This window comes from Muntiacus reevesi, chromosome 10 (assembly GCF_963930625.1).
Source record: "Muntiacus reevesi chromosome 10, mMunRee1.1, whole genome shotgun sequence".
In the NCBI taxonomy this organism is placed as follows: Eukaryota; Metazoa; Chordata; class Mammalia; order Artiodactyla; family Cervidae; genus Muntiacus; species Muntiacus reevesi.
The window spans coordinates 9,478,920-9,505,658 of NC_089258.1; the positions used below are offsets into that span (position 1 = coordinate 9,478,920).

At 39.7% G+C, this 26,739-nt stretch overlaps 1 protein-coding gene across 2 annotated transcripts in view; it reads right to left on the reverse strand.

The window, feature by feature from the left end:
• Positions 1 to 25,626, reverse strand: part of UBQLN1 (ubiquilin 1) — a 51,857-nt gene extending 26,231 nt beyond the window's left edge. The window contains exon 1 of one of the 2 annotated variants that reach the window (XM_065946418.1): positions 25,203 to 25,626. In XM_065946418.1, coding sequence (XP_065802490.1) covers positions 25,203 to 25,382 — 180 coding nt within the window. In that variant the 5' untranslated portion in view covers positions 25,383 to 25,626. The remainder of the gene's footprint in view (positions 1 to 25,202) is intronic. The other variant, XM_065946417.1, reaches the window with a different exon arrangement.
• Positions 25,627 to 26,739: the final 1,113 nt, after the last annotated feature.

Genomic DNA, 26,739 nt, shown 5'->3' on the forward strand with positions numbered 1-26,739 from the left:
AGAAAGCTGAGCACTGAAGAACTGATGCTTTTGAACTGTGGTGTTGGAAAAGACTCTTGAGAGTCCCTTGAACTGCAAGGAGATCCAACCAGTCCATTCTAAAGGAGATCAGTCCTGGGTGTTCATTGAAAGGAGTGATGTTGAAGCTGAAACTCTAATACTTTGGCCACCTGATGCGAAGAGCTGACTCATTTGAAGAGACCCTGATGCTGGGAAAGACTAAGGGCAGGAGGAAAAGGGGACGACAGAGGATGAAACAGTTGGATGGCATCACCGACTCAATGGACTTGGGTTTGGGTGGACTCCGGGAGTTGGTGATGGACAGGGAGGCCTGGTGTGCTGCGGTTCATGGGGTTGCAAAGAGTTGGACACAACTGAGCAACTGAACTGAACTCAGATTAACTATACCCTGTGCTAAGTCACTTCAGTCACCCATTTTTGGCATACAATGGCTTTTTAGGATATTCACAGATTTCATTCAACCATCACCATGGTCAATTTTTATATTTTCATGTTCTCAAAAAGAAACCAGTACCTTTTAGTTATGACCTCCCTATCCCCCCATCACTCCAACCCGTAAGAAACCAGTAATCGGGGCGCTCCCTAGCAGTCCAGTGATTATCACTTGGCAATTTCACTTAACATGTATGAAAGGTGCATTCATGTTGTGGTATGTACCGATAGTTCATCACTTTTTATGGCCAAACTTTCTATTGTATGAATATACAACATTTTGTTTATCCATCAATTGATGGGCACTTGGGCTATTTCCACCTTTTGGCTATTATGAATAATGTTGCTATAAACTGAATGGGGAAGATCCCCTGGAGAAGGAAAACAGCAATCCATTCCAATAGTCTTGCCTGGGAAATCTCATGGACAGAAGAGGCTGGCAGGATACAGTCCATGGGGTCCTGAAAGAGTGAGACATGACGTAGCAACTAAACAACAAGTGTTTATGTACAAGTTTTTCTGTGGACATATGATTGCATTTCTCTTGGGTACATACTCAGATGCAGAATTAAATGACTCTTAATTCTTAATCACTTGAGGAACCAGCAGAGTGTTATCCTAAGTATTTAATGGCTATTACTATTATACAATCCTACCAGCAGTGTATAAGGTTCTAATCTCTCCACACTGTCACCAATATTTATTACCTAATTTGTTTTTAATAGCCACCCTAGTAGATATGCTATAGTTTCCATTTCCATCCCCCTGACAACTAATGACGTTGAGCATCTTTTCATGTGCCTCTATTTATACCTTTGGAGAACTTTATTCACAGCCTTTGTCCATTTTTTAATTGGGTTATTTACCTTCCTATTACTGAGCTATAAAAATTCTTTATATATTCTAAATATGTCTGTTAATCAGAATACGATCTGGAGGAAGAAACATTTTAAGGCAGAAACTCATAAAATAGAAGAAATTGAGACCTTTTGGTTTTAACTAGAACAAAGTTTTGATTCTAAACATCCAATGGCACCCAGAAGAACTGAATCCTCAACTGGCAATAAAGAAAACCAAGTTAATACAATCCCCCCTCCCCCCCCACCCACAATCTACAGAATTCCTAGAAGACTCACTATGGTACCATCAGGGGCTGAGAACAGGGTATAAGGTGACAGATGCTGAAGGACTAAAATAGGGGATTTGAAAATCAAAGCAGACACATCTTCACTGCATGCTAAACAAGCAATCGTCCCTCCCCAAACCCAACAAAAAGGAGGGAGAAATTTCTTTCCTCTGGAAGGGGAACAGGGTCTCTGGACTAAAGAACATACTAGGCACGCGGAGAACAGGAGTACAACACTAAAAGAAGAAGATTAAGCCAACAGAGACATATGAGATGCTCAGCCTTTCCCCATTCCCCTCACAGCTATCAAACAGAATGCTGGTGTCTGGACTTTCAACATCCAAGCATAAAGATAATAATATACAATGTCTCCAAGGAAAATCTAACTAGGCTAAAATAAAAGAACTTAGACATAAAGACTTAAGGGTTTTCACTAGATAGTTATCCAAGGCAGTGGTTCCTGAAGTGAGTGGAGGCCTCTTATCTGCCCTGGGGAGCATCTGACAATATTTGAGGACATCTTTCGTTGTCACAACATGGATTAAGTAGCACTAGGGGGTAGAGACGGAAGACGCTAAATAACCTATAACACACAGCTCAGCCTCAACAACAAAGGATTTTAAAACCCCAAATGTCAACTATAACGGGGTTGAGAAACTGTTCCAGAGCTGTACTTCTCAAACTGCTGTCCCCCAGATGAGCAACTTTCATCATTACCAGGTTAATTTGACAGAAATGCAAATTCTCAGTTCAGTTCACTCAGTCGTGTCCAACTCTTTGCAACCCCATGAATCGTAGCACGCCAGGCCTCCTTGTCCATCACCAACTCCCGGAGTTTACTCAAACTCATGTCCATCGAGTCAGTGATGCCATCCAACCATCTCATCCTGTCGTCCCCTTCTCCTCCTGCCCCCAATCCCTCCCAGCATCAGGGTCTTTTCCAATGAGTCAACTCTTCACATCAGGTGGCCAAAGTATTGGAGTTTCAGCTTCAACATCAATCAGTCCTTCCAGTGAACACCCAGGACTGATCCCCTTTAGGATGGACTGGTTGGATCTCCTTGCAGTCCAAGCCTCTCAAGAGTCTTTTCCAACACCACAGTTCAAAAGCATCAATTCTTCGGTGCTCAGCTTTCTTCACAGTCCAACTCTCACATCCATACATGACCACTGGAAAAACAATAGCCTTGACTAGACGGACCTTTGTTGGCAAATTCTCAGGACCCAGTCAAATCAGAAATTCTGGGGATGAGGCCCAGCAAGCTATGGTTTTTTGTTTTGTCTTTTTTTTAATCTATGGTTTAACAAACTGCCCAGGTGATCGGATGGTTCTGATGGACAGTGCTCTAATAAATTTCCCCCAAATTTGCAGGTGATTAATGAACATAGTAAGTGACATTAAAAGGAAACAGTCACTAAACTCAACAACAAAAAAGGTGTCCTTAACAAATAACTTGCTAACAGGAAAAAGCAGAGAGGAACCTACAGAAGAAAATGAAAGTTTTAAGTAAACACGGGACACTCAACCAAGATAAAATCATAAACTGGGTCTTAAAACAAACCTTGGAAATGTTAATAATTGTAAGTTTGAAACCATGTAAGTATACTCTCTGACACTAATGGAGTAACAGTAGAAATCGGTAACAGAGAGATACCTGAAACTTTTCCAAATTAAACAAAACACTTCCAAATAAGTCATGGGTCAAAAAGAAAGTCTTAAAGAACAATTAAAAAAATATTTTCAACTGAACAAAAATGAAGCTACAATGTCAAAATTTGTAAGATACAGCTACAGCAGTATCTAGAAAAATTTATACCATTAAAGACATAAATTTAAGAAAGGTCACAAATCAGCAGCCTACAGTTTCAACCTTTAGAAAACAGAAAAACAACAAATGAAACCCCCCCCCAAAAAAGAGCAGAAATCAAAAACAGAAAAATAAGAAAAACATCTCTCAAAATATCAGTAAAATTGATTAAAATCTAGATACAAAAGCCAAAAAAAAGCCAGAAGATATAAATTAGCAATATCAGGAGCAAGAAAAGAAAATGACTACAGACCTCACAATTAAAAGGATAATAAGAAAAATTCCTTATTCCTCATTGTTGTTTAGCTGCTAAATCGTGTCCAACTCTCTTGCGATCCCACGAACCATTTCCTTCTCCGAGGGATCTTCCCGGTCCAGGGATGGAACCCGAGTCTCCTGCATAGGCAGGCAGATTTTTTATGACTGAGCCACCAGAAAAGCTCAAGAAAAACGCTGCATGCAAGGTGTTTGATAACCTGGATGAAAGGGACCGATATCTTGAAAGATTCAAGCTACCAGAACTCACACACTCTCTTCTGAAAATAGAAAAGGAAACACTTTCAATTAATTTCATGAGGGCAATATTATTACCCTGATACCAAAACTAGAAAAGAAAAACTACAGACCAATATCCCTCAAGAACACAGACAGAAATGCTCCATAAAATACCACCAAGTTAAATCCAGTAATATAGATCAAGAATAATTCTTAATGACCAAGTGAGGTTTACCCTAGAAATTTCAACATTTGAAAAGTCAATATAATTCACCATATTGACAAAAGGAAAAGAAAATCCACACCCTCTTATCAATCAATAACAAAAAAGCATTAGAAAGCATTCATTTCTAAGAAAATTTCCAGGAAATCAGGAATAAAAGGAAACTACTTAGACCTGATAAAGTACATCTACAAAATATCTACTGTTTGGAGTAATAATGGTGACCAAATGAATGTTTTCCCTCTAAGACCAGTAACAAAGCAAGGCTGTCTGCTCTCCAAATACTATTTGATTCCACTTATACAAGATACCTAGAACAGACAAATTATCAGTCAGAAAATACACTGCTAGATGCCAGGGGCCAGGAAGCGGGAAGGGGCATGGGGAGTCAGAGCTTAATGGGGACAGAGCTTCAGCTTAGGAAGGTGAAACATTGGGGAGAGGGATGATGGTGACAGTTGTGCAACAATGTGAATGTACGCAGTGCCACTGAACTGTACAGTTAGACATGGTTAAAATGCTGTGTTTTACATCATGTGACTTTTACCACAATAAAAACAAACTTTAAAGGAAAAAAAGGGGGGGGGTGTCTGCTCTCTATTCACTCTATTCAACACCATATTGAAAACTCCAGCCAATGCAACAAGGCAGGAAAAACAAATGCATAATTAGTACAAAAGAGGAAAAAGTAGGGAACTTATTGGTTCCTTGCAACATATGAGCTTTATTTGCATCTCATTTGAAACAGAAATCTTTTGCAAGAGAATGGGAAAAGCCAGACTGGGAGAAAACTCTTAGAAATGATCATCTGATAAAGGACTGTTATTTAAAGTAATTCTCTGGTGATTCAGTGGTTGAGAGTCTGCCTGTCAATGCGGGGTTCACAGGTTTGATCCCTGATCTGGGAGGATCCCACATGCCAAGGGGCAGCTGGGCTCGTGTGCCACAACTACTGAGACCACACTTTAGAGCCTATGGGCTGCAACTACTGAGGCTAGACACCACAACGACTGAAGCCCTTGCACCTAGAGCCTGTTCTCCACAAGTCGCTACAAAAAGCCTGTGCACAACTGACAAGTAGCCCAAGCTCAACTCAACTAGAGAAAGCCCATGCACAGCAACAAAGGCCCAGTGCAGACAAAAATAAATAAATAAAGGTTTAGAAAAAAAACTGAATGCAATTACAAAACAGGCAAAAATTTTAACAGATATCTCACCGAAGAAGAAACACAGATGGCAAAGAAGCATATTTGCATCATAGGCCATTAGGGAACTGCCAGTTAAAACAAGAAGAGACCACTATATAACTATTAGGATGGCCAAACTAAAACAGAAACATCACCAAATACTGGCAAGGATATGAAACAGGAACTCTCATTCCTTGCTGATGGGAATACAAAATGGTATAGCCACTTTGGAAGAGTTTAGCAATTTCTTAGAAAACTAAATATAGTCTTACCATTTGGTCCAGCAAGGACCCTCTCCCTGGTATTTACCCAGAGGATTTGAGAACTTATAGCAACTTGAGGACAAACAAAACCTGCTCACAGGTGTATATGACAGCTTTATTCATTAATGTCAAAGCTTGGAAGCAACCAAGAAATTGTTCCACACGTGAATAAATAAACCATGGTACACCCAGACAAAGGGTTATTATTCAGCAATAGAAAGAAATAAGCCATAAAACCATCAAAAGAACCATGCAGGAACCTTAAATGCATACTAAGTCAAATAAGCCAATCTAAAAGGCTACATACTAAAAGGCTAGTATAATTCCAACTAGACAACATTCTGGAAAGGACAAAACTATGGAGACAGTAAATGGATCAGAGGTTGCCAGGATTTAGGGTAGAGGCAGAACATATACACTATACACTTGTCAAAACACCAAGAGTGAGTCTTAAACTATGAATTTTGAATGATAAGGATGTGTCAATATAGGTCCATCAATTATAACAAATGTACCATCCCCAGGGTGGGATGCTGACGGGGAGATTTAAGTCTGGGAAGGGGGGAGCAAGGAGTATGGGAACTCTATTTCCTGCTCAAGTTGCTATAAACCTAAAACTGCTCTAAAAAGTCTTTTTTTAAAAAGGCAAAAATATATAGTAAATTCATGCTATCATTAACACTTAAAAAGTCATTTTGAGACAAAGGGGAAATTCTGGATTGGTGAAATTTAGAGAGTATTAATTGGTAAGGCAGGATAATGTACTGTGTTTTTTTAAAGAGGGTCCTTATCTTTTAGAGATACATGCTAAAATATTAAAGGATGAAGAGATATAATCCATGAGAGATGAGTCAGATAATGGAACTGAGAGGAGCCTTAAGGGTAAGTACACTTAAAACAAGGCTGGCTCTAAGATAAATTGTCAAAGCTGGGTGAAGGATTCATGGGGAGTCAACTTACTATTATCTCTACTTCTTTAAATATTTAAAATTACCCATGATTTTTTTTTCACTTATTTTTAAGTGAAGGATAAAATTACCCATGATTTTAAAATTAAGAAATATTTTAAAGGGAGAAGAGTAACCAGCAAACTAAAATTTCATATCCAGTGCAAATTCCCCCAAAATGAAATCAAAATAGATGTTTTCTGACACAGAAAAACAGAGAATTTGTTACCCAGCATATACCAACTACAGGGAATGTTAATGAATTCCTCAGACAGAAGAAAATGATCCTCTCCTAGGTGAAGGAATAAAACAACGGAAAGAATAAATAAAAATAAAAACTGACTTTATTAAGTATTAATAACAATGCCTTATGTTGGAAGAAGGAAAAGAAGAGAACAAAGGAGGAAGGAAGGAGGGGGGTTCAAGTATAGACTGCAGGCAGCTATAAACAGTGCTCAATTGTTCCAAGGTTCTTGTAATAACAGCAAAGAAGTACAAGTAGCTACTGATTTAGACATTTTATAAGATGCATATGGTATTCTCTGGGACAACTACTAAACAATATAAACAGCATACATCTACCAATCTAATAAAAGGTGCAACTGGAAAAGGTGGGGGGGATAGCTGGAATAATACAAAACAAAAGAGAAAAAAGCAACATAGAAGAGACAGGAAAGACAGAAATCAGTGGTAAAATGGGAACTGTAAACCAAATGTATCAATAATTACATAACAGACTACATGTTACAAAGACAAAATTGCCAGACTGGGTCTAAAAACCCAATTTCATATTGCTTAAAAAAAGATACACATAAATTACTAAGGGAAGAAAAAAAAGAATGGGTAAAGATAGACCAGGCAAAAACTAACCAAATAAAGTTAGTGAGGCTACTCACAATTTTTTTTTCTTTACTGAAGTGTAGTTGATTTACTCTGTTGCATTAATTACAGTCTGTTCACCAAAGAGACTCAATTATACACATTATATGTAAATATATAAACATATACACACATACTTTTTCATATTCTTTTCTATTATGGTCCACCACAGGATACTGAATAGTTCCCAGAACAAAGCAAACTTTAATACAATACAAAAGCAACTAAGACATTTCAACATTAGAAAGTGTTCAATTCTCAAGAAAACTTTAAACGTACATGTATATCATAATACAGTTTCGAAATACATAAAGCAAAAATAAAATAGAACTACAGAGAAAAATAGACTAATCCAAAAGTACAGTAACATATTTTATAGCACATTTACCTCAGTAACTGATAGAATAAAACAGGCAAAAAGGGGAAAAAAAAACATTTGAACAACGTAATTAACTGATGACTCAACTGGCATGTATAAAACACTGTATCCAACAACCACAGAATAAATGTTCTTTTCTAGTACATTTACAAACTTACATACTGGGCTACTGGCCTCCCTCCTGGCTCAGGGGTAAAGAATCCCCTGTCAATACAGGAGACACGAGTTCAATCCCTAGGTCAGGAAGATTCCCTGGAGAAGGAAATGGCCACTCACTCCAGTATTCCTGCCTAGGAAATCCTATGGACGGAGGAACCTGGCAGGCTACAATTCTTGGGGTCACAAAAAGAGTAGGATGCAACTCAGCAACTAAACAACAACAATACTGGGCCATAAAGCATGTCAACATATTTCAAGAAGTTTAAATCTTTTAAAGCATGCACTCCACACACAAAGCAAACAGAACCATGCAATTATTGTTATTGAGTCACTAAGTCATGTCCAGCTCTTTTGCGACTCCAAGGACTGCCACCTCCAGGGTCCTCTGTCCACAGAATTTTCCAAGCAAGAATACTGGAGTGGGTTACCATACCCTTCTTCAGGGGAAGATCCTGAAACAGACTGGATCCATATCTCCTGTTTGGCAGGCAGATTCTATACCACTGAGCCACACAGGAACCCCTACCATGCAATTAAACAGTATCAAAAAGGTAAATGAGTAAAATACTAGTTCAACTGGAAAAGATTTCCCAGATAGGACACAAAAAAATTTAGCCATAAAAAATCCACAATAAATTAAACTATCATTAACAGAGTAAAATGTTAAGCAAGAAAGTGAAAATATCTACAATACCAAAAACCAACAGAGAGCCTGAAACTCAGATTTGATACAGAAAGCCAGCAGATCAATAAAATACAAGCCAACTGAAAACTAGCCAATAGACTGAAATAAGAACTTCACAAAAATGAAATCTAAATGGCCAATAAACAAAGGAAGGGGACTAATCCTAAAATAAAAATCGGGTAACTTTAAAACCTCTGACACGGGACTTCCCTGGTGGTCCAGCGGTTAAGAATCTGTCTTCCAATGCAGGGGATGCAGGTTCAATCCCTGGTAGGGGAACTAAAATCCCACATGCCACAGGGCAACCAAGCCTGCACACTGCAAATAAAGAAGTCTGTGTGCTGCAATCAGTGAACATGCACACTCTATAGAGTCCATGATTCTCCCCCAAACCTCCATCCCCATTAGTCAGCTATACCCCAATATAAAATGGCTTTAAAAATAAATAAGAAGGAAAAAAAACAAAGTAAAACTAGTGACATACCCAATGAATAGTCCAATATAAAAACTTACAGGGCTTCCCTGTTGACTTAGTGGTAAAGAATCCACCTGCCAATGCAGAAGACACGGGTTCAATCCCTGGTCCAAGAAGATCCCACATGCCATGGAGCAACTCAGCCTATGTCACAAGTACTGAGCCTGTGCTCTAGAGCCCAGGAACTGCCAACTACTGAAGCCTGCACACCCTAGGGCCCACGAGTCACAACCACTAAGCCTATATGGCCCAACTACTGAAGCCGCCACAATGAGAAGCCCACACATCATAACTAGAGACAGGCCCCCACTGGCTGCAACTAGAGAAAAAAGCCTGCACAGCAATAAAGACCCAGCACAACTAAAAATAAATAAACAGAATTACTGAAATAAAAATCTACTGAGCAGCACAGGGAACTCTACTCAATACTCTGTAATGACCTATATGGACTAAAAAACTAAAAAAAGAGTGGAGATATGTACATATAGAGCTCATTCACTCTGCTGTACACTGGAAACTAATGCAACATTGTACATCAACTACACTTCAGTAAAAATCTTAAAAATAAAGTTTGTCTAAAAATTCTAGTTTTAGGTAGCAGACCAGAGGGGCTATGAGACATAGAAATCACAATACAGATGATCACCCAAGAATAAGAGACAGTTATCCATGAGTATAATTAAGCAGAGACAGTTCAGACCTGATATCCAAAACAGCCACAACCTCAAAAGCTTCTATTGTAGAATGGCAGTGAATGGTTTAGCTGAGCCCTTAGTAATATTTAAGGGCTAGAAACCTACTAACCATGAATTGTCGAAGTTGGGAAGGATAGTTTGGCTTTCTGGACATACTAGGGGCTTCTCTGATATCCTAGATGCAAAGGGGTAAGATCTTAGTGGCACACAGTTCAAAATGCACTTATACTCATCATTATTTTACTAAGCAGCTACATCATGCCTCGAACCACATCCCCACATCATCTCATTCAATCTTCACAAAAATCTCAAGAAACCAAAGTCCTTACAGACTCATAAGATATCACCTTCTCCTAAAGAATCACAGCATTGTTGAAAATTAACATCACTGATACTAGAATCCTCTAACTTCATGAAACTCTTGGTTCTGAGGGGCACCCAAGGCAATTCAAAAGAAGAATTTATAGCACTTCATGCTGAAGATCGGAAAGCATTATGACAGAGACAGGGTACAAAGAGAAACTGTAATGTGACTACCTATTATCCAATTCTTATAAAAATATTTTACATTTCAAATAACTGATGTCAAACAATTTAGGTAATTAGAACTACTCCCAAACAGACTAATATTGGTTTACTCTGATTATTTAAAGCTTGTAACAAACTTTACAAAAACAAAGGATAACAATAACTCTCAGCAGCCTGCCAGTCCACTGAAAACAAAAAAGAATAAATCTTAATTTTAATTATACCAAATCAGATATGCTCTAGTTTCCCAAATAAGTTACCTTTTGGAAAATTTTAATCCAAATATGATGTTATATTTTTACAGTAGAGCCAAAAATCCTGCATGTACTTCATACATCTTTTAACTTCTATTCTGCACTCTACAAAAGGTAGAGGAAATAGTTTACAATGGCTTCAAATTTTCCAAAATTTGATCTCTAACATTTGAACTTATCTGTTTTATCTATTATACTTTTATTGAACACAAGAAAAAAAATCAGAAACTAAGTAGTACTGACTTAGGGGGAAAAAATTAGCAACTTTTAGAATAATGCAATCCTGTATTTATTGACATGGAATGTTCAAAATTTTGCATTAACTGAAAAATTCAACTTTAAATCAAGAGCATCAAGTTGGATTTTTTAATTTATTTTTTAACTGGAAGAAAATTGCCTTACTCTGTTGTGTTTTCTGTGGTACAACAGCGAAAATCAGTCATAATTATACACTGGCTCCCCCAGCGGCTCTAGGCGTAAAGAACCCACCTGCCAATGTAGGCGACATAAGAGATGCAGATTTGGTCACCGGGTCAGGAAGCTCCCCTGGCGGAGAGCACGGCAACCCCTCCAGCAGTCTCTTCCCCGGTGAATCCCAGGGACAGAGCAGCCTGGCGGGCTGGCTGCGGTCCACAGGGTTGCACAGAGGCAAATACAACAGAAGCAACTTAGCGTATGTAGTGCATGTGTACCCCCTATAAGCCTCCCTCCCCTCTCCCCACCCTACCGCTCTAGGTCATCACCGAGCGCCAGGCCGGGCTCCTCGCATTATTCAGCAACTTCCCACTAGCTACTAGACTTCCCTGTGGCTCAGACGGTAAAGAACCTGTCTGCAACGCAGGAGACCCAGGTTCGATCCCTGGGTCAGGAAGGTCCCCTGGAGAAGGAAATGGCAACCCACTCCAGTATTCTTGCCTGGAGAATCCCACGGACAGAGGCGCCTGACCGGCTACAGTCCACGGAGTCGCAAAGAGTCGGACATGACTAACACACACACTTCCATTAGCTAGCTATCTGACACACGATAGTGTATATATGTCAATGCTACTTTCTCCATTCTTCCCACCCTCTCCTTCCTCTGCTATGTCCACAAGCCCATTCTCTACATCTATTTCTCCATCCTTTCCCTGCAAATAGGTTCATCAGTACTATTTTTCTAAATTCCGTATATATATGTTAATATATGATATTTTATATCTGACAATTTCACTCTGTAAGGTGTTCATCCACCTCATTACCACTGACTCAAATTTGTTTCTTTTTATGACTGAGTAATATTCTATTGTATGTATGTACCACAACTTTCTATCCATTCATCTGTTCAGGGTCTACTTCATTTATTCCCTGTTCCTGATTTGTTCAGGGAAAGAGACACACGAACGGTGGGGCAGGGCACAGACAAAGCGTCACCACATTAGGGAAGAATGTTTATGAGACATGTTACACCCGAATTCAAATCTTATTTTTGCCACTTACTAGTTGTATGACCTGTAAGATGTCACCTGTCTCTGAGCCTCAGTTTTCTATCAGTAAAATGGAGATTATAATTATTCTGCAGGACTAATGGGACAATTAACTGATGAATGTAAAATATCTGGGCATAGTACACTCAGGCAAGCAAATATTTCTAACCTAACTGTGTGAGGATAAACTCTGAACTATAAGCACTTTAAAATATTGAGTTAATATGCTTTTATGAAACAGTTATCCCTTACCAATATCCCACAATCCAAATTTACCTTTGACTAGCCAGTCTCTACTCATATTAAATATCCTTACCAAAAAAACAGAAAAATCTTGCAAGCTCAAAAAACCCCCAAAAACTAAAGATTAAAACACTTTAATTTCATTTCCAGCAGAACCACGTATTAATAGCATTTAACAAAAATTTTCTAAATAGTTGTGTGAATAACACACTGCATTCAGACATTTGCTATTTCAGTATTTTTAAGTCACAGGTCCTTTGAGAGTCTCTACTTTTTAATCAGTTTTTCATTCAGTACTGCTTGTATCTCTCAAAAAAAAATACAAAAAAATGTAAAAAATACATTTAAGGTTACTAAAACCTCAGGCATTATTCTCCAAATGCCTGAGGTTTGAGTAACCTTAAAGTACCCTCATTAAAAAACAGTGCATAAATCTTACATTAAGATGTTGGGCATAAGATAAAACTACAGAAACATAAGCAGCTATATGAGAAAGGGGCACCATCTTATAAATCTGAACAGTCGAAAATGTTACAGTGCATTATCAATGGAAACTCTTAAAAACTGTATGTTTAAATACATACAATTTTTAAGAGAGTCTGTGATCTAAACTTTACAAATAACTACAAACTAAATGTTGCACTTTCACACGCTAGCAAACTAAGCTTTCTTCTACTACAAAAAAATAAGACTCAATTTCCTGGCAAACAAAAAGATATAAAAGGAAAGAAGCCAATTCAAGTGAAGTATATAAACTCTGAGTTAGGTACTTTTACATATTATCTCATGAAATCTTCCAAATAATCTAGTAAAGCAGGCATTTCATCACATGTTAAGAATATGGCCAGTGAGGCTCAGAGGCCTAAAGCCGTTATCTTTCAGCTTCCAAGGTTAATGCTCTCTCCAAGATGCAGACCACAATATTCGTAATGACAACACCCTTTCCCTTTCTTCAAAAATATTAATATTATGCATTAGGCTGGTGCAAAAATAATTGTGGCTTTCCATCAAACTTTGCCACTTGATACTGGAATACATTCTAAATGTGGTTATGTTATACATCATTTAAATGTGCATTTCTTGCTTTGTTTTTTGCTAGCCACATTACTTGCTGTGTACTTTATTTTAGACTATGGAAATGACGTTTTAGACAAAAAGCAAATCCGAGCAATTTTATGAGTTCAAAATGAACTGCAAAGCAGCAGAGACAACTCACAACAACAATGCATTTGGCCCAGGAACTGCTAACGAATGTACAGTGTGCACTGGAGGTTCAAGAAGATGACAGCCTTGAAGATGAGGACTGGAGTGGCCAGCCATCAGTTGGTCTCAGTTGACTACAACCAATTGAGAGCAATCATCAAAGCTGGTCCTCTAACGACTACGTGAGAAACTGTCGAAGAATTCAACTTCAACCATTCCATGGTCTTGGGCATTTGAAGCAAATTGGAAAGGTGAAAAATCTTAGTAAGTGGGTGCCTCATGAGTTGACCAAAAATCAAAAAAATCGTTGTTCTGAAGTGTCATCATCTTTTATTGTATGCAGCAATGAAGAGCAATTTCTCAATCAGATTGTGACATGTAACAAAAAGTGGATTTTATACAACAACCAGCAATGACCAGCTCAGAGCTTGGACCGAGAAGAAGCTCCAAAGCATTTCCAAAGTCAAACTTGCATCAAAACAAGGTCATGGTCACTGTTTGGTGGTCTGTTGCCAGTCTGATCCACTACAGTTTTCTGAACCCCAGCGAAACCAATACATCTGAGAAGTATGCATGCTCAGCAAATGAATGAGATGCACTGAAAACTGCAATGCCTGAAGCCAGCACTGATCAACAGAAAGGACCCAATTCTTCTCCACGACAAAGCCTGACAGCCTACTGCACAATCAATGCTTCAAAAGTTGAACAAACTGGGCTATAAAGTTTTGCTTCACTAGACATATTTACCTGACCTCTTGCTAACTGACTGCCACTTCTTCAAGTATCGACAATTTTTTGCAGGCAAAATGCTTCCACAACCAGCAGGAGGCAGAAAATGCTTTTCAAAAGTTCATCAAATCCTAAAGCACAGATATTTACATTACAGGAATAAACCAACTTACTCCTCATTGGCAAAAATGTGTTGATTGTAATGTTTCCAATTTTGACTAATAAAGATGTGCTTGAACCTAATTATAATGATTTAAAATTAATGGTCCAAAACCACGATTTGTACCAACCTAATAAATACAAGCAAGACTTTCAGAAAAACATCTATTTCTGCTTTATTGACTATGCCAAAGTCTTTGACTGTGTGGATCACAATAAACTGTGGAAAATTCTGAAAGAGATGGTAATACCAGACCACCTGACCTTGCCTCTTGAGAAACCTGTATGCAGGTCAGGAAGCAATAGTTAGAAGTGGACATGGAACAACAGACTGGTTACAAATAGGAAAAGGAGTACGTCAAGGCTGTATATTGTCACCCTGTTATTTAACTTATATGCAGAGTACATCATGAGAAATGCTGGGCTGGAAGAAGTACAAGCTGGAATCAAGATTGCCGGGAGAAATATCAATAACCTCTGATATGCAGATGACACCACCCTCAGGGCAGAAAGTGAAGAGGAACTAAAAAGCCTCTTGATGAAGGTGAAAGAGGAGAGTGAAAAAGTTGGCTTAAAGTTCAACATTCAGAAAACTAAGATCATGGCATCTGGTCCCATCACTTCATGGCAAATAGATGGGGAAACAGTGGCTGACCTTATTTTCTTGGGCTCCAAATGACTGCAGATGGTGATTGCAGCCATGAAATTAAAAGACACTTACTCCTTGGAAGGAAAGTTATGACCAACCTAGACAGCATATTTAAAAGCAGAGACATTAATTTGCCAACAAAGGTCCGTCTGGTCAAGGCTATGGTTTTTCCAGCGGTCATGTATGGATGTGAGAGTTGGACTGTGAGGAACGCTGAGCACCGAAAAATTGATGCTTTTGAACTATGGTGTTGGAGAAGACTCTTGAGAGTCCCTTGGACTGCAAGGAGATCCAGCCAGTCCACCCTAAAGGAGATCAGTCCTGGGTGTTCATTGGAGGAACTGATGCTGAAGCTGAAACTCCAATACTTTGGCCACCTGATGCGAAGAGGTGACTCATCGGAAAAGACCCTGATACTGGGAGGGATTGGGGGCAGGAGGAGAAGGGGATGACAGAGGATGAGATGGCTGGATGGCATCACTGACTCGATGGGCATGAGTTTGAGTAAACTCCAGGAGTTGGTGATGGACAGGGAGGCCTGGCGTGCTGTGATTCATGGGGTTGCAAAGAGTCGGACACGACTGAGCAACTGAACTGAACTGAATAAATACAAAAAATCAATAAATAACAGTTGAATGAGTTAGCTCTTCATATGCCAATATAGAAAGACAATGACGATACAAATAAAGAGTAAGGTTCAAGTGTGGGTAATGATCCATCTGCTTAACAGGAATAAGTAGAAAATTACATATGGGTAAATATATGAATATTTTTCTGAAAAGAATTAGATAGATACACACTTAGGAGTGGGTTTCCCTTTCTAAAAAATTTTTTTGAGTTCTGTATTATGGTATAGCCAATTAACAATTTTGTGACTGTTTCAGATGAACATCGGAGGGACTCAGCCATACACATACATGTTTTATTTCACACTTTTCTCATTGGAAATTTCCTAAACAGAATGCATGATGTATTTCATTTTCTTTGCAGTTGGTATTTTTAAAACTAATAAAGCCATACTATTTATAAAAACTGGAGTCTTAAAGGCTATAAAAAAAAATCTAACAAAAACCTCATACCAGTCTAGAAATCTACACATTAGCTGCTTAATAAATCAAGCAGTCTATGTAGTCATATCTACGGGACATCAAACTCACTCAGAACGGCATAAATTTATCTACAATAAACCAGAGTTCATATCGTCTGATAATGAAAATTATTTGCAAAATAGATGCACATATACATATTTTTGGTTTATATCTATAATAAATGGAATCTGATATGCTAACTCAGTAAGTTTTGCATCAGGTAGATTTGGAGATAGCAAATTAGTCTCTTGAAAAACCTCCCAATTCTAATTTTAAAGGGGTTTTCTTTTTTTTTTTTACAGTGGAAGTTGCTCAGATAGAGAAATAACTAAAATAATGCCATTGGGACTTCCCTGGTGATACAATGGCTAAGAATCCACTTGCTAATGCAGGCAATGTGTTCGAGTCCTGGTCCAGGAAGATTCCACATGCTGTGAAGCATCTAAGCCTGTGCATCACAACTAGAGCCCAAATGCTCTAACTACTGAAGCGCATAAGCCTCAAACCTGTGCTCCACAAGAAAAGCCATGCACACCACAACTAGAGAGCAGCCCCCGCTCTCTGCAACTGGAGAAAGCCCAAGTGCACCACTGAAGACCGAGCACAACCAAAAAATAAGATAAATAAGTTTTAAAATAAATAATGCCATTGGACACTTGATTAAAGTAAGACTAAACGTCACATTTTTCTAAGCAAATCACACTGTTAAAATATTCCCAACTAAGCACAAAACACTGCCAAAAAAAAAATCTTTAACACACTATTTGCTCATTCACTCTATAAATATTTGCATTACTCAATGTGTGCCAAGTACAATACCAGGCAGGTACCATGGGATTAAGAAGTAAGCAAAACAGTCCCTATCTTTGTAAATTCTTACAGTATGGGGAGGGGAGGATAAAGTCCACTTAATCACAAAATGGTATCAGAGATTACAGTCACTGATCTAATTTAGAGTGGCAAGTCCAAGCAAACTTCAATGAACTAATAACTAAATAAACCTACAGGCTGAAAAGCCAATCAGAGAAGTCAAGGGGTCTTGAAGCAGTGATTAGGTGTGGACTCCAGAGTTATTCTGGAGTTATTCACTCCAGAGTTATTCACTATATAACAAGTGTATAAATTTAACCACTTTTCTAACCTGAGTCTTCATTTTTAAGTAACAGGTAAAAATAGTACTTTCATCATAAAGTTGTGAAACTTTAAAAAGTATTAGTGCAATATGCCTTAGTATAATAAGTCTGTAGTAAGTATCATATTACTGCCATTAGCAGCATTGGCAAAAGCTCAAAAGGACAAAGAGCTACTAATAGTTGGAGGAAAAGACTTAAAAACAGCTGAAATGCAGTGAATGACCAGGGACAGGTAAGTAAGGAAACAAAGCAAGAACACCTTATCAGCTATGCTATCTAATCCTGAAGTCTCTAACCAAAAGTGGCTATAGAACACTTGAAATGTGGCTAGTCCAAATTAAGATATGCTGTGCGTGTAAAATACACATCACATCTTGAACACCTAGTATGAAAAAGAAAAGTATCTTAATTTAAAAAATATCAATTACATGTTGAAATGATACTTAGGATATACTAGGTTAAAAAATATATATTACAATTACAAATCCAAAAGACAGAAACAACCCAAGTGACACTGAGAGCTGAACGGATAGACAAAATGGGATATATACACACCACAGTATACACATGCAATGGAGTATCCGTCAGCCTTAAAGAAGGAAATTCTGTCACATGCTGAAACATAGATGAAACTTGAGGACACTATGCTAAGTGAAATAAGGCAGTCACAAAAGGACCAATATTATGATTCCACTCTTATGAGAAACCTAAGTAGTCAAATTCATAGAGACAAAAAGCAGAATGGTTCTTGTCTGGCAGGATGGGATAATGGGGAACTATTGTTTATAGGTACAGGGTTTTGGTTTAAGATGAAAAGAATTCTAGAGATGGATGGTGGTGATGGTTGCACAACAATATGAATGTATTTAAGGTCATTGAACTAACTGTACACTCACAAATGGTTAGGATGGTAAATTTTATGTTCTAAGTATTCTAATAAAAAATTAATTTTTTAAGTGGCTATGAGAAAAATTATATATGCAGTTTGCATTGTATCTCTACTGGTCATGCTGTTAAACTTAAGTCATGGCAAAATTTTCCAGTGAGAAAGGATTTGAGGAACTGTGTGACAAGATCTGGATCTAGTGAGACCTAATGCCCTATAACAGGAGTCAGCAAATTTCCAGTAAAGGGATAGACAATAAATATTTTCAGCTCCATGGGCTGTTCTGAAAGTACAGATAATATAGAGGTGAATGGGCATGGTGAATTTGGCTCACTCTAGTTGGCTGACACCTGCCTTAAGACGTTCACTATAAGCAACAGCTCCTACCAGCTCAGTCTTAATTTTCATAAATCGTATAAGCCAGTTTCATAGTCATAGCCTAAAATCTTCCATAGGGAGAGGTATTTACTACCATGGAAATCAGCAAACACTAAAAATTAGTGCTGTTTTCCCCCAAAGAACTAGATGATAAACATCTACTAGCACACCACTTAGCTTAGGTAAAGAATTAACTTCTCTCCTACGCATTTAAAAGTATATTGGCTGGAAAAACAGACAGTCATTCAAAACTTTCTTTTGTCGGCAAAGAGTCGGACACAACTGAGTGAACTGAACTGATTCAAATCTTTCTGGGTCCTATGGTTAAGATGAAGCTTCTCAGTTAAGAAAGGTTGTTCTAAAAAAAAAAAAAAAAAAAAGGAAAGGCTCTTCTAGAAAAATTGTTTCAGTAACTACAAGCGAGAAGGAACATCCTGTAGCAGTCAAGAGTGTTGCACTGAAGGGAGAGCAGTTTCAGATGAAGCCGTGAGAGGAGGGCAGACAACAATGACATTATGTAGAGCCAGCTGTCCAAACCCACAAACGCAGACGGAGACTTTGGGACTTGAGCATCCACAGATTTTGGTATCCACAGTGGGTCCTGGAACCAATCCCTGGCGACACGGAGGGGCAACTGTACTGCACTCAGTAGACAGTAAGTAACTGGTGGTGGGTCAGTCACGAAGTCATGTCTGACTCTTGCAGCCCCATGGACTGTAGCCCCCCAAGCTCCTCTGTTCATGGGATTTTCCAGGCAAGAATACTAGAGTGGGTTGCCATTTCCTTTCCAGCATATCTTCCTGGCTCAGGGATCAAACTCGTGTCTCCCACTTTGCTGGCGGATTCTCTACAGCTGAGCCACCAGGGAAGCACATCTTCCTAAACCAGGGATGGAACCCAGGTCTCCCTCATTGCAGGCGGATTCTTTACCGTCTGAGCCACCAGCGAAGCTCAAGAACACTGGAGTGGGTAGCCTGTCCCTTCTCCAGGGGATCTCCCCAACTCAGGAATCGAACTGGAGTTTCCAGCATCGCAGCCCGATTCCTCACCAGCTGAGCTACCAGGGAAGTCCTAAGTAATTGGTACTGATTATTAATTACCCAATTATCATGCATATGGTCTAGATTCAGTTATAAACAAATATTTTCTTAGCCCACACTATGTGCTAGGCTTTGGTAACACTATTGGGAACAACCACGTATCTTCTCCAGCACACACAAAAAAATAAATTAATCAAATAATCACATGAATACAGACTTTAAGTTGTAATAAACTATAACCAAAACCAGGATACTGTGAGAAAGTACAATGGGGAATCTCAACCTACTCTGGAAAACCAGGGATACTTCTTTGAGAAAGTGACCTTGCACTGCGTGGGAAGGGCCATCGAGAGGGGCAATCTGGGTAATAGCAAGAACAAATGGCACAGAACTCGTCAGGCAGGGAAACAGCGAGATTAACAGGCCAAGGAACGAAAAAGTCAGTAAGGCAAGAGGCAAGTGACCAAGGAGGAAAGATGGCATCAGACTGGAGAGGCAGGAAGCAACCTTATCACACAAGGCCTCATGACCCCATTATGTGAAGTCCAAGATGAATGGGGAGTTGTTAGTTTATGTAGAGGGTAACATGATCTGATTAATATTTTTCAGAGACTGCTCTAGGAGTTAATGGGGGTGCAGGGAGGGAGCTGACCAGCAGGCTACCGTAGTTTCTAGGTGAGAAATAATGGCAACTTAGTGAAGTCAATCCTCAACCTTAAACTCCCTACATAATCTATTAAATGTCCCATTGCAGCAAAACCCACATCTTACAGATTCTGAAAAAGTACATTGTTTGTTTTTGAGAAAATCAGAGTGAAAAACAAAAATATCTCAGAAAATTATGAAAGTAGCATTGACCTTATGATCCTCCTAGAAGGACTATGGGGACCCCCAGACTATATTAAGAACTGCTGCCTGAGTAATAGAAAGTCAAGTAATCACAACAAAACGCTTCACAGCAGCAAATTTATAAAGACAGACAGTAACAAGTGTTACAGACAATGGAAAGTAACTGGAATCCTCATGTACTGTTGGCAGGAATAAAAACTGGTACAACCACTTTGGAAAACAGTTTGGCAGTCCCAAGAGCAGGTCAATAGACAGCTATCACTTGACCCAATAATTCAACTCAAAAGGCGTATGTTCAAGAATATGTCCACAGTAGTCAAAAAGTAGAGACACTCCAAATGTCCATCAATTGATGAATGAATCAACTGGAGAAATAAAATCTGGCATATGCTGGAATAGTATTCAGCAGTAAAATACATGCTACAGCACAGATAAATCTTGGAAACATCGTGCTTCTTAAGAAACCAGCCACAAGTTTTCAAAATCTGGTGTGTATTTTACCCCTTCAGCACATTTCAAATCAGTCACATTTTAAGTGCTCAACAGTCAGACATGGCTTGAGGCACACCTGTGGACAGAAGTTCTAGATCTACACTGTAAAGTCTTTGTTTTAAATGAGGTTTGTGATAATGACCCTGAGTCAATGTAATTTCCCCTATCAAGGAAAAGTTCAATTCTATTCAGTACAATATATACATTATATCTAAGTACCGTTATTCAGTACAATATATACATTATATCTAAGTACATTAGTAACATGTACATTATGTTAATATGTTTCTAAAAGATTCAAGTGATGATTCCCAAAACTAGAATACACCGCCTGATTACTTCAGATGACTGCATTTCAAAATCTTAAGACTATACCCTAGAGAACTATAAAAAATCCCAAAACAACCTAGTTAGGAGCTAGTATATAGAAGTCCCGTCTTTTTTCTGCACTAATTTTAACCACAACATTCTTCTGGACTTCATCTTGCTTGCTGACACTTAGAGAAATCCTCAAACTGTTTCCAATAGCAAATAATGAATAAGTAAGAGAAAACATTATCTCATGCACAGGGACTTTGCCATTACACATCTTAAAAAATCTATTAACTTATATCATGAAAACCCTTACTAATGAAACCACCTTGGAAAGACATAGTAAAAGTTTATATTTCAACCACCTTTAGGTAGAAATTTAAACTTTACCCCATTGAGCACTCAATGAAAAAATAAATTTCACTTTAATTTCAAAAAGTATAAGCTTTATCATCAACCTTGAATGAGTTAAAATTGAATACAAACTGTATTAAAGTATCCTGTTTCTCCCTGTTACAAATAGAAACAGAGGGAAAAATAAGAAACTTAATAACCACCTTACAACTTGTTTATACCTTATCCAAGAAATTTAATATAATTTCATCCAATCAATTAGAACACATTCATATACATACTCCAGAATACTAGAGTGGATAGCCTTTCCCTTCTCCAGCGGATCTTCCAGATCCAGGAATTAAGCCAGGGTCTCCTGCAATGCAGGAGGGTTCTTTACCAACTGAGCTCTCACAGAAGCCCGGATGCTATTTCAGCACAGTACAGTAAAAGAATTCACATTACACAGAAAACAGATTTTCAACACGGGATGTGTCTAACAGAAAGCCTAAGCCTTCAATATCGTTTTCTGTAGATCTTCTGCTTATCCTTTTTACCTCTAAGATCACATAAGAACTTTCAGGACCAAATACTTCCCAATTTTTTACAAAACATTTTCAGTGAAATCTCAACGTCATTAAGTTTATTTTATTGACTAATTTTAATCTGTAGTAAACAGTTTAAATCTGTGAAACGCTTAGAGAAAAACTTAAAATTATAGATGACAGAACTTTTCTTGTGCTTCAAGAAGAATTTTTCAAACCATGTGAAAACTACTTGTCTTATTCTTGTACATTTTTCCAAATGTACTTACCCTAACAGAGCCCAAAGGTAGTTCAATTTGTCTTCAGGTTCTTGATGCAATGAATGATAAGCTTAAATTTTTATCACATTTTCTACTTCAAAAGAAAGTATTTATCAAAATAAAAATTCAACTTCCATGAGAAGAAGTTGCTGCAGAAAGACTGTTAAAAGTTTACTTTGGTTATAGAGGAGTTTAACTAAAACTTCCACAGAATTTGAAATTCTAGTTTCACCATCATAAAAAGTTAAAAAATTCTCACAGATAATAGTATAATAAACTGATCTAAATGAATTTTTCTATTTACAAAATATTGACTTTCTAATCTTTTACAGTAAAATGCTTAAAGCAGCCAGAATAATGGAGACCTGAACTTGAAATCCTAGAAAGAACAACTATGGGCTTCAAAAGTTAACATGGCTACACATTCATTATAGTAACAAAAATAAAAAAGATTGATATTATCAAATGTTTGTAGGAAGATGGAGCAACAGGAATTCCCATGCACCGTCAGTGGGATTGTAAAGTACAAGCACTTTAAAAAAAAAAAAACACACAGCTGCTTATGAAACTAAACTTTCAGCTTCCCTGTTACACACACTCATTCCACTTCTAAGCATTAACAAGAGAGATAAAAGTATTCATCCAACAAAAAGATTTGTACAGAAGTGTTCAGAGCAACTAACTGCGAAGATGTTAGATTTGTTAGTAACTTTCAATATGAAAATGGGTAACTGCGGTGTATTCATACAATGGAAGGCAAAAAGCAATAAAAAGGGAAGAATTACGATGATACATAATAGCGAGTCTCAAAACCCTAAGCTGAATGAAAAAGCCTTATTGAACAGAGTGTATACTGTATACCATTTATATGAAACTCTACAATAAGCAAAACGAGTTCATAGAGAAAAACAGTGGTTGAATCGGGGAGAGTGACTGAATTGACTGGGAAAGGGCCAGAGGGAACTTTCCAGTTAATTATAAAGCTCTACAACTCCAGAAGGCTTCGGATTACACACGTGTATGTATTTGTGTAAACTCGTGGAATGGCAACTGACTGCATTTCACTGCAAGTCAAATTTACCTTCAAAAATTTTAAGTTGAAAACCTGAACTCAGGTTAATGATATGCAATGCACATTGCTGAAGTGATTTTTAAGGGTTCGGTTCAGTTCAGTTGCTCAGCTGTATTTGACTTTTTCCGATCCCATGGACTGCAGCACACCTGGCTTCCCTGTCCATCACCAACTTCCAGAGCTTACTCAAACATGACCATTGAGTCGGTGATGCCATCCAACCATCTCATCCTCTGTCGTCCCCTTCTCCTCCCACCCTCAATCTTTCCCAGCATCAGGGTCTTTTCCAATGAGTCAGCTCTCCGCATCAGGTGGCCAAAGTATTGGAGTTTCAGCTTCAGCATCAGTCCTTCCAATCAGGACTGATTTCCTTTAGGGTGGACTGGTTGGATCTCCTTGCTGTCCAAGAGACTCTCAAGAGTCTTCTCCAACACCACAGTTCAAAAGCATAACATGTACTAATACTTGCAACTTGCTTTGAATTGTATCCAAAAAATAAAACTGACCAACAAATGATTAATTGTGTGATAAAGCAAATAAAGCAAGATGCTAACTGTAGGTGATGGACACATGAGAGTTCACTGCACAATTATTCCAACTTTCCTGTATGCTGGAAAATATTTTAAAAATTAAGGGAAAATTTTATAGGAAAATTGAGAGACCAAAAAAATAGGGATTCAAAAGGTGGTCAAAGTTTCTCACGATGCTACACATTCTTACTACTTGACAGAACACACCACCTTTCATAATCATATAAACAAATAGCGCAATTGTTATTGTTCCTTAAGGGAAACTTACAGGTACATTTCATTTTTGCTTCTTCATAAACTGTTCACACTGTCTTGATATCTGCTGATCAACTGTCTGAGATCAATTCAGTAATTACGGAAATATTCTGGGACGTATATTTAACAAAAACTAAAATGATTTGTTAAATTCCTCAAGATCATTAATTAACTGCAATAACTGTATTCCTGAATAGATTTTAAGCGGTAAATTACTTTTAAATTTCCTCCATTAACTCCAGGTTCGTGCTCTTTCATCTGACTGCAATTGCTAACATGTGAATAACGTAGCTATTCCTTTAAAATCAAACAAAAACCTCCCCAACGATTGGCATCTAAAGAATGACAAACACACTTAAAAAAAAAAAACAGAACCAGCAAGTCGTCAGTGAAAGTCATCATCTTTCTCCTTAAGCCTAGTTCTATTAAGATTTGGCTGAAAGCAATTTCTACGTCACAGCTCATTTTTTTTCTTTAAAGATTGGAAGGTGGGAAAGATTTCAGCGGTCAAAACGCAGAACTAAATGGACACGTGGTCCTCACCCCCAAATTTACTTTAACCCCCAGGCAGGTAAAACAATGAGCACCCCCTCTTTTTTTTTCCCTTCAAGAGACAAAACCGCAGACCAGGCTAAGTCAAACCCTCGCCCAGCCTCCACCCCGCCCGAGCCTGGCGGCGGGTCTCTTTCCTTTGTGCGGAGTCAGAGGGAGGCGGCTGGAGGCGGGGAGCTGGGGGAGGAGGCTGGGGTCGGCGGACGCCGGAGCAGGAGGAAGGCGCCGAGGAGAGCGGCATCAGCGCGTCCCACAAACAGGCCAAGAGGCCCCGCCACAAACCTCTGCGGTGTCCCCAGGAGCAAATCCACAAACCTGGGTGTGATCTAATTTGGGATCAGACCCAGGAGAAAGGCCGAGGGCACCTCCAGAGACGACCCCTTCCTCCCAAGCCCTTGCAAAACAGTCTCCTCCTGCCGCTGGCGAAGGTCCTGCCGCCATCCCCACCCCGCCCCAAGCCTAGCGCGGCCCTCACCTGCTGGACGGAGCTGTTCTCCGGCACTGCGAACTCCTCCTTCTCCTTCGGGGTCTTCACGGTGACTTTCATGATCTTGGGTTCCGTGGAGGCGGTGGCGGCTGGTGCGCCGGCACCTTCGGCCGCGGCGGCGTTGTCCTGGGAACTCGGAGGGCCGCCGCTTTCACCATTCTCGGCCATGGCGGCGGCGGTGACTCAGGCGCAAAGGAGGGAGCGGGTGAGCGAGCGGGAGCCAGGCAACGCCAGAGCCCGCCTGGCCGGGCAGCGGAGAATGTGAGGCACGCTGCCTCAGTGACAACTGGCTCAGGGCCTCCCTGGCGGGCGAGGAGCCGCGGAGCTTGGCGTGGGCTCCGGCGCAGGCCCGGGTCGGGCGCTCGGCAGCCGCCGTGTGTTCAGACGCCGATCAGTCGCAGCGACATCCGCAGCAGCCGTCGCCGCCGCCGCCGCCGCTTCCTCCTCCCCGCCCCTCCCCCTACGCCGCTCTGCCCGCGCCGCGCGGGGCACGCCGGGTAACGCGGCTGGCGACGTCGCCGAGTCATGCCTGGCCGGCGCCGTTTGGATCTCCGGGTGCTTTTCTTTCCCTCTCCCGCTCCATTGCCCAAACCGTAGGCGCGTCCAGAGTCAAGGACTAAAAACAGAGTGGGGTGGAAGAGGTCAGTTCATTTCTTCTTACCCCTTTCACCAAAATATAAATTTGGGGGTTCTGGGAGGCACCGTAAGGGCGCACGAGGATGACGTCACGGCTAGCGAAATTACTGGAAAGGGAGCTAGACCACTGGGCGCTGCGGCCGGAAATGCGCCTGCGCGATGGCAGGCCAGGTAGTTCTCCCCCACCCTCTCACCTCACTCCGGCGGTTACGGTGTGCATCCCCTAGGAGTCTGAGCTTGCTTCACGGTGTACCCCACTGGGAGGAGGGTCTGGAACAAATGCCCGCGAGGGTTTTTTGTAGTTGATCTTGAAATGTGCTTAAATGTTGCGTACTTTAAATTTTTTAAACGTTTGCTTTTACTACACAGTGCGCTAGAATTGAAAGATAAGTTAATGGACGAAAAAAAGCCTCATCATAAAGAAAGGAAAATGGAGGACACCCCTGTCGCCACCCTGCTCTGTTCCGAGCGGTCAGTGCTCTGGGGCCAGGGCTTCCCACCCTGGTCAGCCAGGTTTGGTCAGGGGATCAGGCCTCCTATGTTGGCAGCGGCGCTGAAAGCCCTGCTAGCAGCCCCCGGCTGAATTCTGTCAGTACTGCCCCGTAAGATGTTTGGGGCAGCAACATAGTATCCAAGGCGTGCTCTCCCGGCTGAGACTACATAATGTAGCCGCGGTGTTCATTTTATACTCTACCAAATTAACTTACTGCCCTGTTTCAGACTTGAGGTGACATCAAAGGGAGTCGTTCAAAAATTATTTTCAGTGTAATACATGTGTAAATAAGAAATAGGAAGTTAATTTTCCCCTAGAGAGTATTAAAGTTGAAATGACCTCATCACTTGCCTTTAAAGATGACTTGCAAGGAATGTATAACACTGGACATAAACT